At 39.2% G+C, this 14,633-nt stretch overlaps 1 protein-coding gene across 1 annotated transcript in view; it reads right to left on the bottom strand.

Annotated features, from left to right (window-relative positions):
• The window catches only part of LOC117373128 (ankyrin repeat domain-containing protein SOWAHB), a 47,495-nt gene that overhangs the window by 11,771 nt on the left and 21,091 nt on the right, over nucleotides 1-14,633 (bottom strand). The window contains exons 4-6 of the mRNA XM_055223093.1: nucleotides 10,897-10,953; nucleotides 9,813-9,914; nucleotides 3,506-3,520 (exon numbers count right to left, since the gene is read on the bottom strand). Of these exons, the coding sequence (XP_055079068.1) occupies nucleotides 3,506-3,520; nucleotides 9,813-9,914; nucleotides 10,897-10,953 (174 nt within the window). The remainder of the gene's footprint in view (nucleotides 1-3,505; nucleotides 3,521-9,812; nucleotides 9,915-10,896; nucleotides 10,954-14,633) is intronic.

Raw genomic sequence — 14,633 nt, 5'->3', positions numbered from 1 at the left:
TTCTTGTAATTATGCAGATGACGTTCCACCTCTAAAAAGTTAGTTGGATTTTAAAATATTAATACCTCCATTAGCAAACACTGTTAATTGGAAACAGCAGCAAGACAAATATTTTTGGCTCAAATAAAATAATTCTATATCAGACCATTCTTAGTGTTATACAGTGGGGCAAAAAAAAGTACCAAAAGCCAACAATTGTGCAAGTTCTCCCACTTAAAAAGATGAGAGAGGTCTGTAATGTTCATCATAGGTTCATTTCAACTATTCGAGACAGAATGAGGGGAAAGAATCCAGGAAATCACACTGTAGGATTTTTAATGAATTAATTGATAAATTCCTCTGTAAAATAAGTATTTGGTCACCTACAAATATGGGCTGTTCTCATTCTACAATAGTGTTTTTGGGGAATCTGTAATATATATATGAAATTTATATATATGTATATATTTGTATTTTTTGCACACACACTGGGACCACAGACGGAAAGTAGGAAATCAGCTTTTAGTTTAAACATTGTCTGGAAAAGAGGACAGAGAACATAAGATCACTCTACCATCTGCTCGTTTTTGTTCATTTCTTGTAGGTTTAACTTTATGGCACTGTTGATGTGCTTTTATATTTTATGACATAAATAATAAAATAATAAATAAATAAAATTAATGAAACACGTGAATGTATATTAATATAACATGATTTTTAAAGTTTTAAATGGACTTGTCCCTCCACATTTAATTAATTTTATATGTAAAAAAAAAACAAAAACTGAAAAAACAATGGAATAAGTATCAGAGCATTAACTAGAGGAGACTGCAATGCACAAAGGTGCAGTACTAAATTCAGCAAAATGGTTTAGTCTGTCAGAGTCAAAACATTATGGAATCCACTGAGCACATCAGAAACTGTGACTCCTCAGTATGTTATGATCTGCACATTTTAAATCACAATATTCATCTAAAATGACGTAATAAAAGAATCAAGTCTGCTGACTTCTGTGTTAGAAATCTACGGTGCCCAATGGGAGCATAAACTGTCGGCGCCCCCTATGGACAGCTGCACATCTCACGAGTGAGCGGCTCATTTTTCTTTTTTTATTTATTTATTTATACCAAAATGACGACGTGACACTGCTGAATCCTATGAGTATCACAGATTAAGAAAATAAAACTGGAGAAGGAAGTGTGTACGTCACAGTGGGTGAGTATCAGTGGAGGATAACGGGATATGGCAAAACGACAATATGACGTCTTGACAATAAACAATTAAAGATTATTCAAACATGAATAACTCCAAATACAACTTCAAGAGAGTAAATAAGAAAAAAATGACATGGTTAAAAGCTCTGAAAAAGTCAATTTTCCATTTTTTTTTTTACCTGCCTTCGGACAAGCGATGAAATTGAACTCTTTTGCAAACTCCAGCATATTTATGTTGAAGCTGCTGCTCACACATTGATTCACCTGCACTGTTCACAGTCAAACATATGAATAAATAAACTGAAATAAGAGGAACACTGAATGATGCTCAAATAATCTTTATTGGTGGTTAAGGTGAGGAGCCTAACGCCTGGTCCTCCTCAGAGCAGAGAGGAAGCGGGACCAGGCTGACTTCGGGCGGTTTTCAAAGGCCCTGAGCTCCATGTTCAGACATTTTACAACATTCTCTTCAAACTCTGCATGGTCAGGGGAACACGCTGCCTCCAGGAGATTGGCGTATGATCCATAAACTATTTGTAGATGTTTGGCGGCCCTTTTACCAATTCGCATGAGTTTGATGTCGCTGATGTTGGATTCTGGACCCACGATGAGTTGGTTCTGGATCTTGTCGTCCAGTCTGTTCACGATGTCATGACACATATCCCGGCTGTAGACTCTGTTCTTTTGCAATATCTTCTTGACCAGAGGTCGAGTGAGACTGCAGGACACGGTGGGCCCAAACTGAAGCTCAGGTGGACTGCTGCTTTCAGTTGAGAAGTCCTCGTTTGTCTCCGGTTGTGTTTGTGTCTCTTCTTCTTTGGCGATGCTTGTTTCCGTAGGAGAGGAGACCGGATCAGCTCTGGCCAGTTCATTGATCTCAGTGATTATTATTTCCGTCTTTTTAGTCTGAGCTTCCAGTTGATTTGTCTGTGGCCCATTTTTTACTCCATCTGCTGACCTCTCCACTGCTGTATCTTTTGGACACTGTGGTGTCTCCACAGTAACATCTGGGACCTCAGGCCTGTGATGGATTTCAGGTTCCTGGATAACTGAGTCCACTGGTGTTGACGGGGTCAGACTCTGCAACACTCCCATTGCAGACAACATGGGGAGGAGTTCTTGTGGCATATGTTTGATAATGGAGTGTTCCACCTCAGGAACATCTGGTACCGCCACTGTCTCCACCTCAGGAACATCTGGAACAGACAGTGCTTCTACCTCATGAACATCTGTTACCTCTGGTGTCTCAGGAACCTCAGGCATGAACTTCATGTGTGGGTTCCTGGATAACTGACTCCACAGGTTCTTGTTGTGGCAGTGGGCACATTGGTGCTGAGTCTGATGGGGTCAGACTCTCCAACACTCCCATTGCAGCCAACATGGGGAGGAGTTCCTGTGGTATAAGGTCGATAATGGAGTGTTCCACCTCAGGAACATCGGGTACCAACGGTGACTCCACCATGGGAAGATCTGGTACCATCACTGTCTCCACCTCAGGAAGATCTAGAACAGAGTGTGCTTCCACCTCAGGAACATCTGTTACCTCTGATGTCTCAGTCTCGGGAACCTCAGGCCTGTCATGGACTTCACGTGTGGGTTCCTGAGAGTTTCAGTGTGGACATGTCATCTGTGCACTCCTGAGGGACATTTAAAATCTCCTGCTCATTTCCATTAGTGCCCTCTGCTGGTAGCGCCTGAGAGTCCACTGAGGAGGACTGGACTTGGGTCATGGATTCGTCACTTGGGCTTTCCTGAGTGACTGAAGGTGCATCTTTTGTTTCAGTCGAGATGCTTGTGACCTGAGGTTCATCCACTTTAAAACTGTACCCAAACCCGTTTAGGAGGAGGGCTGCAGCGTTCTTTTTAGCGTCCTTGGCGTTGAAACCTCTGGCAGTCACAGTCTTGTCTCCAAATGTTGCCTGTACGTAGTAAATGTGTGTCTCTGTGGTCCTGTCCACGTCCACCACAGTGTACACAGGAGGTTGTGCTCTCTTAGCAAACATCAGCTCATTAAGACAACTTATCGGGTTGTCGTCTTTTTTGAAAACAGGTGTGTCTTTGCAGAGAGCCTGGCCTTTCTTTTTCTGTTTCTGTGGCTTCTGGACGTTCTCTGGGACAGGCAGGCGCCGCAGATCAGGCAGCACCTGTTCAGCTGCCAGTTTTTTGGCCAAAGGTATTGACCGTCCCTCACCTACTCCAGTGAAATCTCCCACAGTGACCTTGAAGGAGAATGTGGCGTTGTGGAGAGGGCCTTCTCTTTTTAACTCGGTAAACTCAACTGGCAACTGAAGTCTATACCCAAGTTCAAACACTTCAGAAACTACGTCCTTGAAGTTGACGTCCAGCTTGTTGGTCAAAGCCGCACTGTGTTGTGGGACTTCCATTTTTGTATCTCTGACACTGGATGAGTTTTTTGCTGCAGTGAAATAAATGCTCTCAGTTGCTGCTTTTGCTCTCAGTGAAATGCGTCTTATCTCTCCAGAGTCCAGTGATTGTTTTGATTTAAATTATTTAGTCTTAGTTTTAGTTGTTGTAGGTTGTAAACATTTAGATAAATTTAGTTCAAATATTTGTTTCTGTTTGAGTTAACGTAGTTTAAATAAAAATATTTAATTTAAAAAGTAATAAATATGATAAGAAATAAAAACAGAGAAAATCATTTGCTTTTCCAGACAGTTGATTACAGTTGTGAATTATTCATTCATTCCTCACAAACCAAAACTAAACCAGGACTACACCGGGATGAAACCAGGACTAAATCAGGACTAAAGTAGGACTAAAGCAGGACTAAACCAGGACTAAAGTAGGACTAAACCAGGACTAAAGCAGGACTAAACCAGGACTAAACCAGGACTAAAGCAGGACTAAAGCCGGACTAAACCAGGACTAAAGCCGGACTAAACCAGGACTAAACCGGGACGAAACCGGGACTAAACCAGGACTAAACCAGGACTAAAGCAGGACTAAAGCAGGACAAAACCAGGACTAACGCAAGACTGAAGTAGGACTAAACCAGGACTACACCAGGACTACACCCCGACTAAACCAGGACTAAACCAGGACTAAACCAGGACTAAAGCAGGACTAAACCAGGACTACACCGGTATGAAACCAGGACTAAAGCCGGACTAAACCAGGACTAAACCAGGACTAAACCAGGACTAAAGCCGGACTAAACCAGGACTAAACCAGGACTAAACCAGGACTAAACCAGGACTAAAGCCGGACTAAACCAGGACTAAAGCCGGACTAAACCAGGACTAAACCGGGACGAAACCGGGACTAAACCAGGACTAAACCAGGACTAAAGCAGGACTAAAGCAGGACAAAACCAGGACTAACGCAAGACTGAAGTAGGACTAAACCAGGACTACACCAGGACTACACCCCGACTAAACCAGGACTAAACCAGGACTAAACCAGGATTAAACCAGGACTAAACTGGGACTAAACCAGGAATAAAGCAATCACATCAAATGGAATATCTTTAGAACGATCTTGAGCTGTATCAGAACAAGTAAGACTATGGACCACTATGGAACCTACAGATATAAGGACACATGGGAGTAGAAAAGAAAGTACTACCATTTAATACTGAAAATCACATTCTATTGTCTAAATAAAGACTTTTTTTATTATCATCGTGATATGATGATAAAAAAAAACAACACCACTGTATATTACTCAAGTAGGAGTAAAAGTACTACAGAGTGAGTGTAACAAGTGAGTACTACACCGCTGCAATAGAATGCTAATATTAAAAGTCGACCTAGTACGATGAAATCCACATGTGTTTTGTATCAAATATCAGGCTGCGTCTGTTCCTGTCGCTGCCTGTTCTATCTGCCCCATCTCCACCAACAAACTTCAAAGTGTTCCCCAAAAGACTTAACACCTTCCCAGGGACAAGACCCGCATTGTTCTCCAATTAATCCCAGCCTGCTCTATTACTTTCAGATTATCCTTAAGTGGGCCAAATCTAAAGGCCTTTTCTTAATCCCCTCATCTCCCATGCACTTCAATGGCTGGTTGGGTTATCTTGTCCTGGGCGGGTGTGGCTTTAGGCTTAGGTCCAGTCTTAGAAGGTGGTCTGCTCCTCGGTCCCTCGCATGGTTGCCAAGTCTGCGTCTTTATAGCCATTTGTAGTGGGGTTGTTTTTTGGAAAGTCGCTTGTGAAATTAGAGAGGAGAGGGTTACACCAGGATTATACCAGGACTACGTCAGGACTAAATGAGGACTAAACCAGGGCTACACTGGGACAAAACCAGGACTAAACCAGGACTAAATCAGGACTAAACTGGCACTAAACCAGGACTAAACCAGGACTAAACCAGGACTAAACCAGGACTAAATTGGCACTAAACCAGGACTACATCAGGACTAAATGAGGACTAAACCAGGGCTACACTGGGACAAAACCAGGACTAAACCAGGACTAAATCAGGACTAAACTGGCACTAAACCAGGACTAAACCAGGACTAAACCAGGACTAAATTGGCACTAAACCAGGACTACATCAGGACTAAATGAGGACTAAACCAGGGCTACACTGGGACTAAACCAGGACTAAACCGGGACTAAAACAGGACTAAACTGGGACTAAACCAGGACTAAATCAGGACTATACTGGGACTAAACCAGGACTAAATGAGGACTAAACCAGGGCTACACTGGGACAAAACCAGGACTAAACCAGGACTAAATCAGGACTAAACTGGCACTAAACCAGAACTAAACCAGGACTAAACCAGGACTAAATTGGCACTAAACCAGGACTACATCAGGACTAAATGAGGACTAAACCAGGGCTACACTGGGACTAAACCAGGACTAAACCGGGACTAAAACAGGACTAAACTGGGACTAAACCAGGACTAAATCAGGACTATACTGGGACTAAACCAGGACTAAATGAGGACTAAACCAGGGCTACACTGGGACTAAACCAGGACTAAACCAGGACTAAACCGGGACTAAAACAGGACTAAACTGGGACTAAACCAGGACTATACTGGGACTAAACCAGGACTAAATGAGGACTAAATGAGGACTAAATGAGGACTAAACCAGGACTACAATGGCACTAAACAAGGACTAAAACAGGACTAAAGTAGACTACATCAGGACTAAATGAGGACTAAATCAGGGCTACACTGGGACTACACCAGGACTAAAACAGAGCTAAAGCAGGACTAAACTAGGACTACACCAGGACCAAACCAGGACTAAAACAGGACTAAACCAGGATTAAACCGGGACAAAACCAGGACTACATCAAGACTAAATGAGGACTAAAGCAGGCTACACTGGGACTAAACCAGGACTAAACCAGGACTAAAACATGACTAAAACAGGACTAAAACAGGACTAAGGCAGGGCTAAATCAACACTAAGAAAGGACTAAACCAGGACTAAACCTAGACCTTATGCATTCTGAACATCCTAATTATTCACCATGATGACTTTATAAGTGTTTTTCAAAACTCTCTTCAGAGACCAGTACAGAGTTTTATCATGACTCATGACAATAAAGCTAACAACACTTGCGATGCTAACAGTGCACTTCCTGATAATAGACAGTACACAGCTCATGTTGACCTTAAGAGCTGCTTATACAATATATCTGTACTGGGGCAAGACACGTTTTGCTCAAAATTCATGGAGAAAAAAATCTGGTACAGGACCTTTAAATATGCTAATAAAAATATGTACATCTCACTCACTCAGTTTGATACTTCTTTTTGTTGGGCTCGGGTTGCGTCATTTGGGCTTTTTTTTTTTTCCAAAGGCTTGGTCGCTTGTTGCTCTTTGAATATCTGGCAACCCTGGGTCCTAGCCATGGGGACAGTGTGAGAACCCGAGGCCAGAGGGGGGACAGCAAACATGGCTGAAATCTCTTAAGCGCACACAGGGACAAATAAAAGGATTTGGGTTGTCAAGGGGCACAGGAGCTAAAAAGCTATCGGCCCATAATCCTTTTGATAGTGGAGCTTTGAAATGCATGATCTGACCATGTTTAACACAAGGTGGGAGTTCAGATGTCTATACGGGATTGCAATGATCGTTTTGAAGATTAGAGTATAGAGTATCATCACTTATAAGGAGAGATAGGTGGTACTTAGTTACATTTACTTAGGTAACTTAAAAACATGTACTTATCTGCGTAGTTTTCAGACACCATACATGTAGTGATATTGATTTTTAAATGATCAACAGCTGCCAAGTATTTTTTACTTTAGTACATTGAGAGCAGTATCTGTACTTTCTACTCCACTACATTTTTGAACAGGACTGAAAAGTAAAAAGTACTTTTCGTATAATTTGAGGGGTTATTTTTATCATGTTCGTGGAAACATCCTGACTGAAGTTGTTGAGTTCAAGCTTCGGGTTTAACAAATAAAAATACACAAAAATATACAAAATTCATTAGAAAAATTAAAACATTGATTCGTATTACTAATGTTGACCAGGATATATATATTTAGAATTTAATCAATATCACTACATTTAACATTTTAACAAATTACCAGCACCTCTGTGAAATACTTTTACTTTTTTAAACAGGTATTTAACTACTATTACTTAAGTAGATTTTTTTTTTTTTTTTTTTTTGAGAAACTTTTTACCTCTGTATCTGTACTTTTCCTTTGTATTTGTACTTTTACTTAAGTAACACAATTGAGTAATTCACCCTCCATTGATGGCAGAAATGGATATAACAAATTGCATTAACTCACCCCCTGAGACAGACAGCCATGTTCCCCGTCAGCAGCCACAGTGAGGGAACAGAGAAATATGTTAGTGTGTTGTCTTTAGAAGATTTGGAAATTATTTACATAAAAAAATCAAATACTCACTGAGGTAAAGTCCTGGATTTGCACAAAGATGGAGGAAAAGAAAAAAAAAAAACATGGGATTAAAATAACATAACAAAAACAGTTTAATCAACACAAAACAAAAAGCAAAAAAAGGTTTGACCGATGTTGTTCACTGGAAAAACTACGATCTTAAGGAAGCGATATGTTTTTATCTTGATTTTTTATTTATAAGTGCAATAATACGTGTTCCATTTGTTGGTATTTTTCCTGGGCTAGACTGTATGTATTCAAAACCAAACAAATACTCAATATATAAACAAAACTTGATGTATGCTGTTTTTGCCACATTGTCAAAATATGTATGTGAAAACTAATATTAAAGGGCAAAGATTACTCTATTTTCTGTTCTATGTTATAATGTTGTTTCCTCATCACAAACAGACCTGGAGTTGTGTTTTGTTTCATTCACACATGTTCAACACACAAACTCTGCAGATTTAGGCTGAGTTCTTCTCTCAAACAGAAAAGGCTCTGTTCCACCTTGTGATGTCATGTGGTAATACAGGAAGTGCTCTACAGTGTTTTTAAACTCCACACACCTTCACTGGAATCACTTGGATGATTTCAGCTCTGGAATTGCTGAACTCTACTGAACAAAAGGTAAAAAGTAGCTGTTAACTTGAAAACTACCACTTCATGACATCACAAGATGGAACAGAGCATTTTGAGCTTTGGAGATGTAAACAGAATCATAAAGAGTTACTCAAACATGTGTGAATGAAACAAAACACAACTTCAGGTTTGTTTTTGAGGAGGTAACAACATTCTAACATGGCTTAAAACTTACAAGAATCCATTTTGTCTAATATAGGATGTTTAACGCTAGATACTAAAGTCAGCAACTGTCAAATAGGAAAAAAAAAAATACCTTTCCTGAATAGTTTTAGAAATGTCTTGATCTACATGGTAATATTAAATACATTTAATTTAAGAGACAACCTTGTATCTAAAAATGTGTGTTTTTTTGGCATGATAGTATTGAAATCTGTATCAAGACTTGACTGTGGTATAGAAATTGCGTTTGTAACAGCATCATCACTAAAAAATGATGCTTTTATTTTGAGAAACGTAGTCATTTGGTCAAAATATAAGACAGAAAATCAGTATAAATCTTTTGTAATTCCTCTTAAACACTGTACTTTAGGATTAATTTACATTTATTTGAAGTTTTCTCCATCTGCCACACAGATGGTTGTATTTACATTAAACGAGCTGATCTCATGTCGTCAGATTTAAACCCGTTATTGACAAAGGGATTTTTACTTTATCTGTTTGCAGTGTTGTCAGCGGGACTGTTTTAATAAAGGCCAACCTGACTGTTTTTAAATGTAGAATACTTCAGTTTGTGGAGTTGTTTTATATTGATTACGCCTCAAAAGTGAGTGACTGCAGCCACTTATTGACTCTACAAACAGATTTTTCATAAACATGATAAATGACTGTCTGAAATTGGCCCATTTTGCCATTTACTGACAACTGTGTTTGGTTTTAGCTGCTTTGATTAGTTGATTTTTGAGGCGGAGTTACCTTCTTATCATTGATTTCAATACTAAGGAGTAAACATGATACCAAAATGCCCTTTTTTTAGACTACATTTTAAATAGTAAATCTGTTTCCATAGTAGTTTCTGTAATGCTTAACACTTTGCAGTTTCTTCCACTGCACTTTGGTCACAGTAGGGCTCTATAAATAAAGATTGATTGATTAATATCTGATTTTCACTGCTTTTGACGTGCCTACCTTCTTGTTGGCAAGCGTGGGGTCCTGTCTGAGCAGATGGGACAGGTCTGGGACTCTGGCTCCGGCTGCAGAGTAGATCCACTCCTTCTCCACAGGGTCCAGCTAAAGCACAGACACGGCTCACTCAATAGGTTTAAATGCAGAGAAAACCACATTATACTGAATTACTCCAATAATGACTGCTAAACTGCAGGTAAAGTTGTGACTCTAATTGAAAGTTGCAGTATAAGTAACTTTTCTTGTCTCCGTGGAGATTTTATCAGGCTGGGGGACACTTAATCCACCTCTGAATGTGTGTGTGCATGTGTGTGTGTTTCCTTGATGTAAAGTGCTTTGAGTGGTGGAAAAGTGTTGTATAAAAATGTGACCATGACCATTGCTTTGCCTGGAATGTTCATTACCATAGCAACGTGTAAACAAATGATTAACTGTTTTGAGAAAATAAAGTCAAAACAGGTTTTTACATATAAATTATATTTGAGACATTTACAGAGAGTGAACAGGCTTTTCAGAGTCACAGGTGAGACAGCTCAGTTTGTGAATTTAGGCTGTGCTCTTCTCACTCTGTTCCACCTTGTGATGTCATCGTGGTAATACAGGAAGTGCTCCAATGTGGTTTTTTTTTTTTGTTTTTTTTAACTCCATACAGCTTCACTAGAATCATTTGGATCATTTCAGCTCTGAAAATTGCCAGCTTCTACTGAACTAAAGGTAAAAGGAGCTATTAACCTGAGTACCACTTCGTGACATCATAAGGTGGTACAGAGCATTTTGAGGTTTGGAGATGTAACAGACTAATAATAAAGTGTTTCTCAAATATGTGTGAATAAAGGTCGGTTTTTGAGGAGGTAACAGCATTATAACATGGCTAAATGCTCATAAGAATCCATTTTGTGTAATATAGAACCTTTAATGCTGATTATTTCTCTATGAATTACTTTGTTCTTCCCCATGAAATATCCAAACCATCTGTATTAAACATTATTGGTCTGGACAGAATGCTGTGATATTGTCTGAATCCCAAAGATATGTGCAAAACACTATAATCACACAACATTATTATATGAAAAGTAGTGCGACTTACAGCCACAGACGCTGAGCCCATGCTGCCGGTCGACTCCTCGTCCTGCTCCGACTCCGACTGGAAAACAATGACACCACATTAGGTTAGGGTCACTCTGTGTAAGTGTGTGTAAGTGTGTGTAAGCATGTGTAAGTGTGTGTAAGTGTGTGTAAGCGTGTGTAAGCGCTCTATAACCAGCAGCGTGACACAGTGTGCGAGTGATTCAGACACATGAGACTGCCCATTCATTCACTCAGATCTCACAGCCTTAGTCACACTGTTATGTTGTTTTCCAGGGACGAGACGTGACCAGAGGGGGGGTCGGAGGTCGATTCACACATACTGGCCAACGAATCGCAATCCGGTCAAAGCAGCACTGTGTAACTTTCTGGAGATGGCGCATCACCACCATGATTCAATGTAAATATGTATTCACCAAGGAAATACATTAGGAGTCAAAAGTTTGGACACACCCTTCTGGTATTTTACAACTTACTACATTTTATATACATACAGAAGACATCAGATACATGAAGTAACTTGAAGTATATTCAATTCAATTTATGTTTGTAAAGCCCCAAATCACAATAGGCCTCTTAGGGATGAACATGAGGATTAATTTAACCAACAGAAAGTTAGAAAATCAACAATGAAAAAGAAACAGACAAGCAAATGAATCAATAGAAAACAAGCATATATGGAGTTATGTAGTACAGAAAAAAGTGAAATAACTGGACAAAATGTTGTTTGATGAAGCAAAAGGAGCTGCATTGAGGATTTGAATATAAAATAAACATTATAAGCATCTTAAGACAAAATGACAAGGCTCACACCAGCAGTTACAGAGACAGAGGTGACAGTTTTTTCAATAGAAAGTGAATTGGAGCCAGAGTTGATGGAGATGGAAGTGCGCCCATGATCACTTTGTATTTTAAACACAGCGGCTAACAGGTTATCTATGTCCATTTATATATACAGTCTATGGTTTACAGTCTACTCTACAAAATGTACAGTTCAGAATCGTAACTCTAGTCATTCCGTGTGTATTCTGTCTCTGTTATATAGGTGTAAAAAGTTGGCAAAACTCAAAAAAAACAAAAACGACAGCTTTTCCGACAGTCTATAAAACTGTCACTTTGGCTCATTTAGATGAAAGACCCCACTGTTCTTTCTTTCTTTTTTAGATCCTCGTTTGCAAATTGTTCTCAGATTAAACCAAACACGATGTTAAAACACAAAAGGCCTTTGAAATCCGCTCCACAAACTGTCACACGTCACCGAGGAGAACACGAAAAGTGGAGCGAGTATTTATGCAGCCGATTCCAGTCTGACACGAGCACATTTTAAAACGGGTTAGCTTTTAGTTTAATTATAACAGGGAGGGAATAGTGCTGGGAAGTCTGAAGTTTATGGAAAAAGTGGATCATATTGAAATTATACTGAAAGCTGTTGGACTCTCTCTCTGTGACACGATATAATAATCATTTTCTCAAGTGTTTAATGACAAGAAATTGTAATTTATACTTTTTTGGGACCATCAGAATTCACTCAAAGCGCTTTACATCAAGGAACTCACTCACTCGAACTGCCAACCTTCAGATAAATGGACAAAAACGCTCTACCATCTAAGCTACTATCACCAAAATACCACTGACAGATGTTTAGAAGGCAGACATTTTGTTTATTTGAACTTGAGCTACAGTGAACACCAGTTGTTTGAAATGCAAAAAGAACCACAAACTTTACCCAAATCTCTGTAATGTGCTGACGTGTCTGTTTGAAGCTGAAATACACAAAGTTAATCTGGGCTATTGACAAAAGGCGTCAATGATGATCCCAGTTCATGTCACATCACCGCGACAACAACACGGTGAGATCACTAGATTACTCAGACATGTATGAATGACATCTAGAATCTGTTCAGGCATGTTTTTGATGAGGAAACGACGTTATAACACAAGATTTTGCATAATACCTTCTCTTAAAACGGGAAAGCTTCTTGGTTTCCTTTGATTGCATTTGATTTGATTACTCAATTTTTTGATCTATGTTCTAATGTCGTTTCCTCATCACAAACAGACCTGTTCCACCTTGTGATGTCACCTGGTAATTCAGGAAGTGCTCCACTATGTCTTTAAATACCACTTTATACTCCCAAGCTCTTTGTATGGTGAACATTTGTATTAACTTTAGTGATGATAAGTTAAAAAGGTGAAAATGTAATAACCCTGATATATTTTTTACGTCGTGCCAAAGTTGTACTGAATTAATTTTGTGTATTTAAACCATGGCCTTAGCTCGTTTTACTTGTTTGAAATGAAGAAGGAATTGAAGGAACTAGACAACGACAAATCTCCCTAAATGTGTCGCCGTGTCTGTTTGAAGGTGTAATACACAAAGTTAAACTGGGCTATTAACACCTCATTACCCAGAGTCCTTTGCTGTGTTTCCTCTGCCCTCTTGAGATGTCGCCAAATCAGTGGTGGGCAGTAATGAGCAAAAATTGATTAAGAAACAAATTTACAACTTTGACTTCTACTTGATAATTATTTTTAGAAGTAACGGTCCTCTCACTTGAGTAAATGTTATGATTACTTTACACATTATGAAGAGGTCCTAACAGTACAACACAGCTTGAAATTAAACAAACTTGAACAAACATTTTAGGTTACTTACAGGTCCTAAATTACACAAAATTGATCCTTGTGAGCTTCAAGCTGTGTTATAATGTTGTTATCGCCTCAAAAACATACCTGGAGTTGTGTTTTGTTTCATTCACACATGTTTGAGTAACACTTTATTATTAGTCTGTAACATCTCCAAAGCTCAAAATTCTCTGATCCACCTTGTGATGTCATCAAGCGGTAGTTTTCAAATTAACAGTTGCATTTTACCTTTAGTTCAGTAGAGATTGGCAATTCCAGGTCTGAAATAATCCAGATGATTCTAGTGAAAGTATGTGCAGTTTAAAAACACAGTGGAGCACTTCCTGTATTACCAAATGACATCACAAGGTGGAACAGAGTGTTTTCTGTTTGAGCGAAGAACTCAGCCTAAATATGCAGGGTTTGTGATGAGGAAACAACATTATAACATACATTTTTAAAAAGAGTAACATGGGCCCTTTAAATCTACTAAATTAACCACATTGCCACTTTAATGCTAAATCTCTTATTTTGTTTATGTCACTGCTTTGGATGGAATGTTACACAGACTAGCATTAGCATCAATTTCACTGTGGGTGTTTCTATTGCAAGACACATTAAAAAAAGAAAAGGTTTATGCTATACTGTGACACTTTACAGAAAATCAACAACATCTCCATGGAAACAAGCAGGTGGTGAACCCTCCATTAGAGAGGTTACACGCTGCAGCTTTAAGTAACAGTTTTCCTACTTAACTGTGTGTCTCAGCGCAAATCACGTCAGTCTGTAAACGCGCTCGTCCATCGCAGTGACAGGAGATTCCAGTGTTTTGTTGTTTTTTTTTTTACTGGAATGTTAGAAGTCCCTCTGTCCCTCCAGTCCCTTCACTCTTATCTCCGAGCCTCTGCACTGTAAATCCATTATCTTATCTGCATCTCTCTCAGCGCTGGTTTGGGGTAGGCCACATTTCACTCGCATCACTCCAGGCTCAAGGAAATTAGGGTCCTACTCTGAGATAACACATATTTCACGGAGCAAATGATAAAGAGTATGATTTGATTATAGTTAAAGAGGACATATTGTGCTTGTGTCTGCTCTATAGTTATAATCTAT

The sequence above is a fragment of the Periophthalmus magnuspinnatus genome, chromosome 7 (assembly GCF_009829125.3).
Source record: "Periophthalmus magnuspinnatus isolate fPerMag1 chromosome 7, fPerMag1.2.pri, whole genome shotgun sequence".
In the NCBI taxonomy this organism is placed as follows: domain Eukaryota; kingdom Metazoa; phylum Chordata; class Actinopteri; order Gobiiformes; family Gobiidae; genus Periophthalmus; species Periophthalmus magnuspinnatus.
Note: the sequence above shows the minus strand (reverse complement) of the source record. Positions and strands in the feature narration are given on the sequence as shown.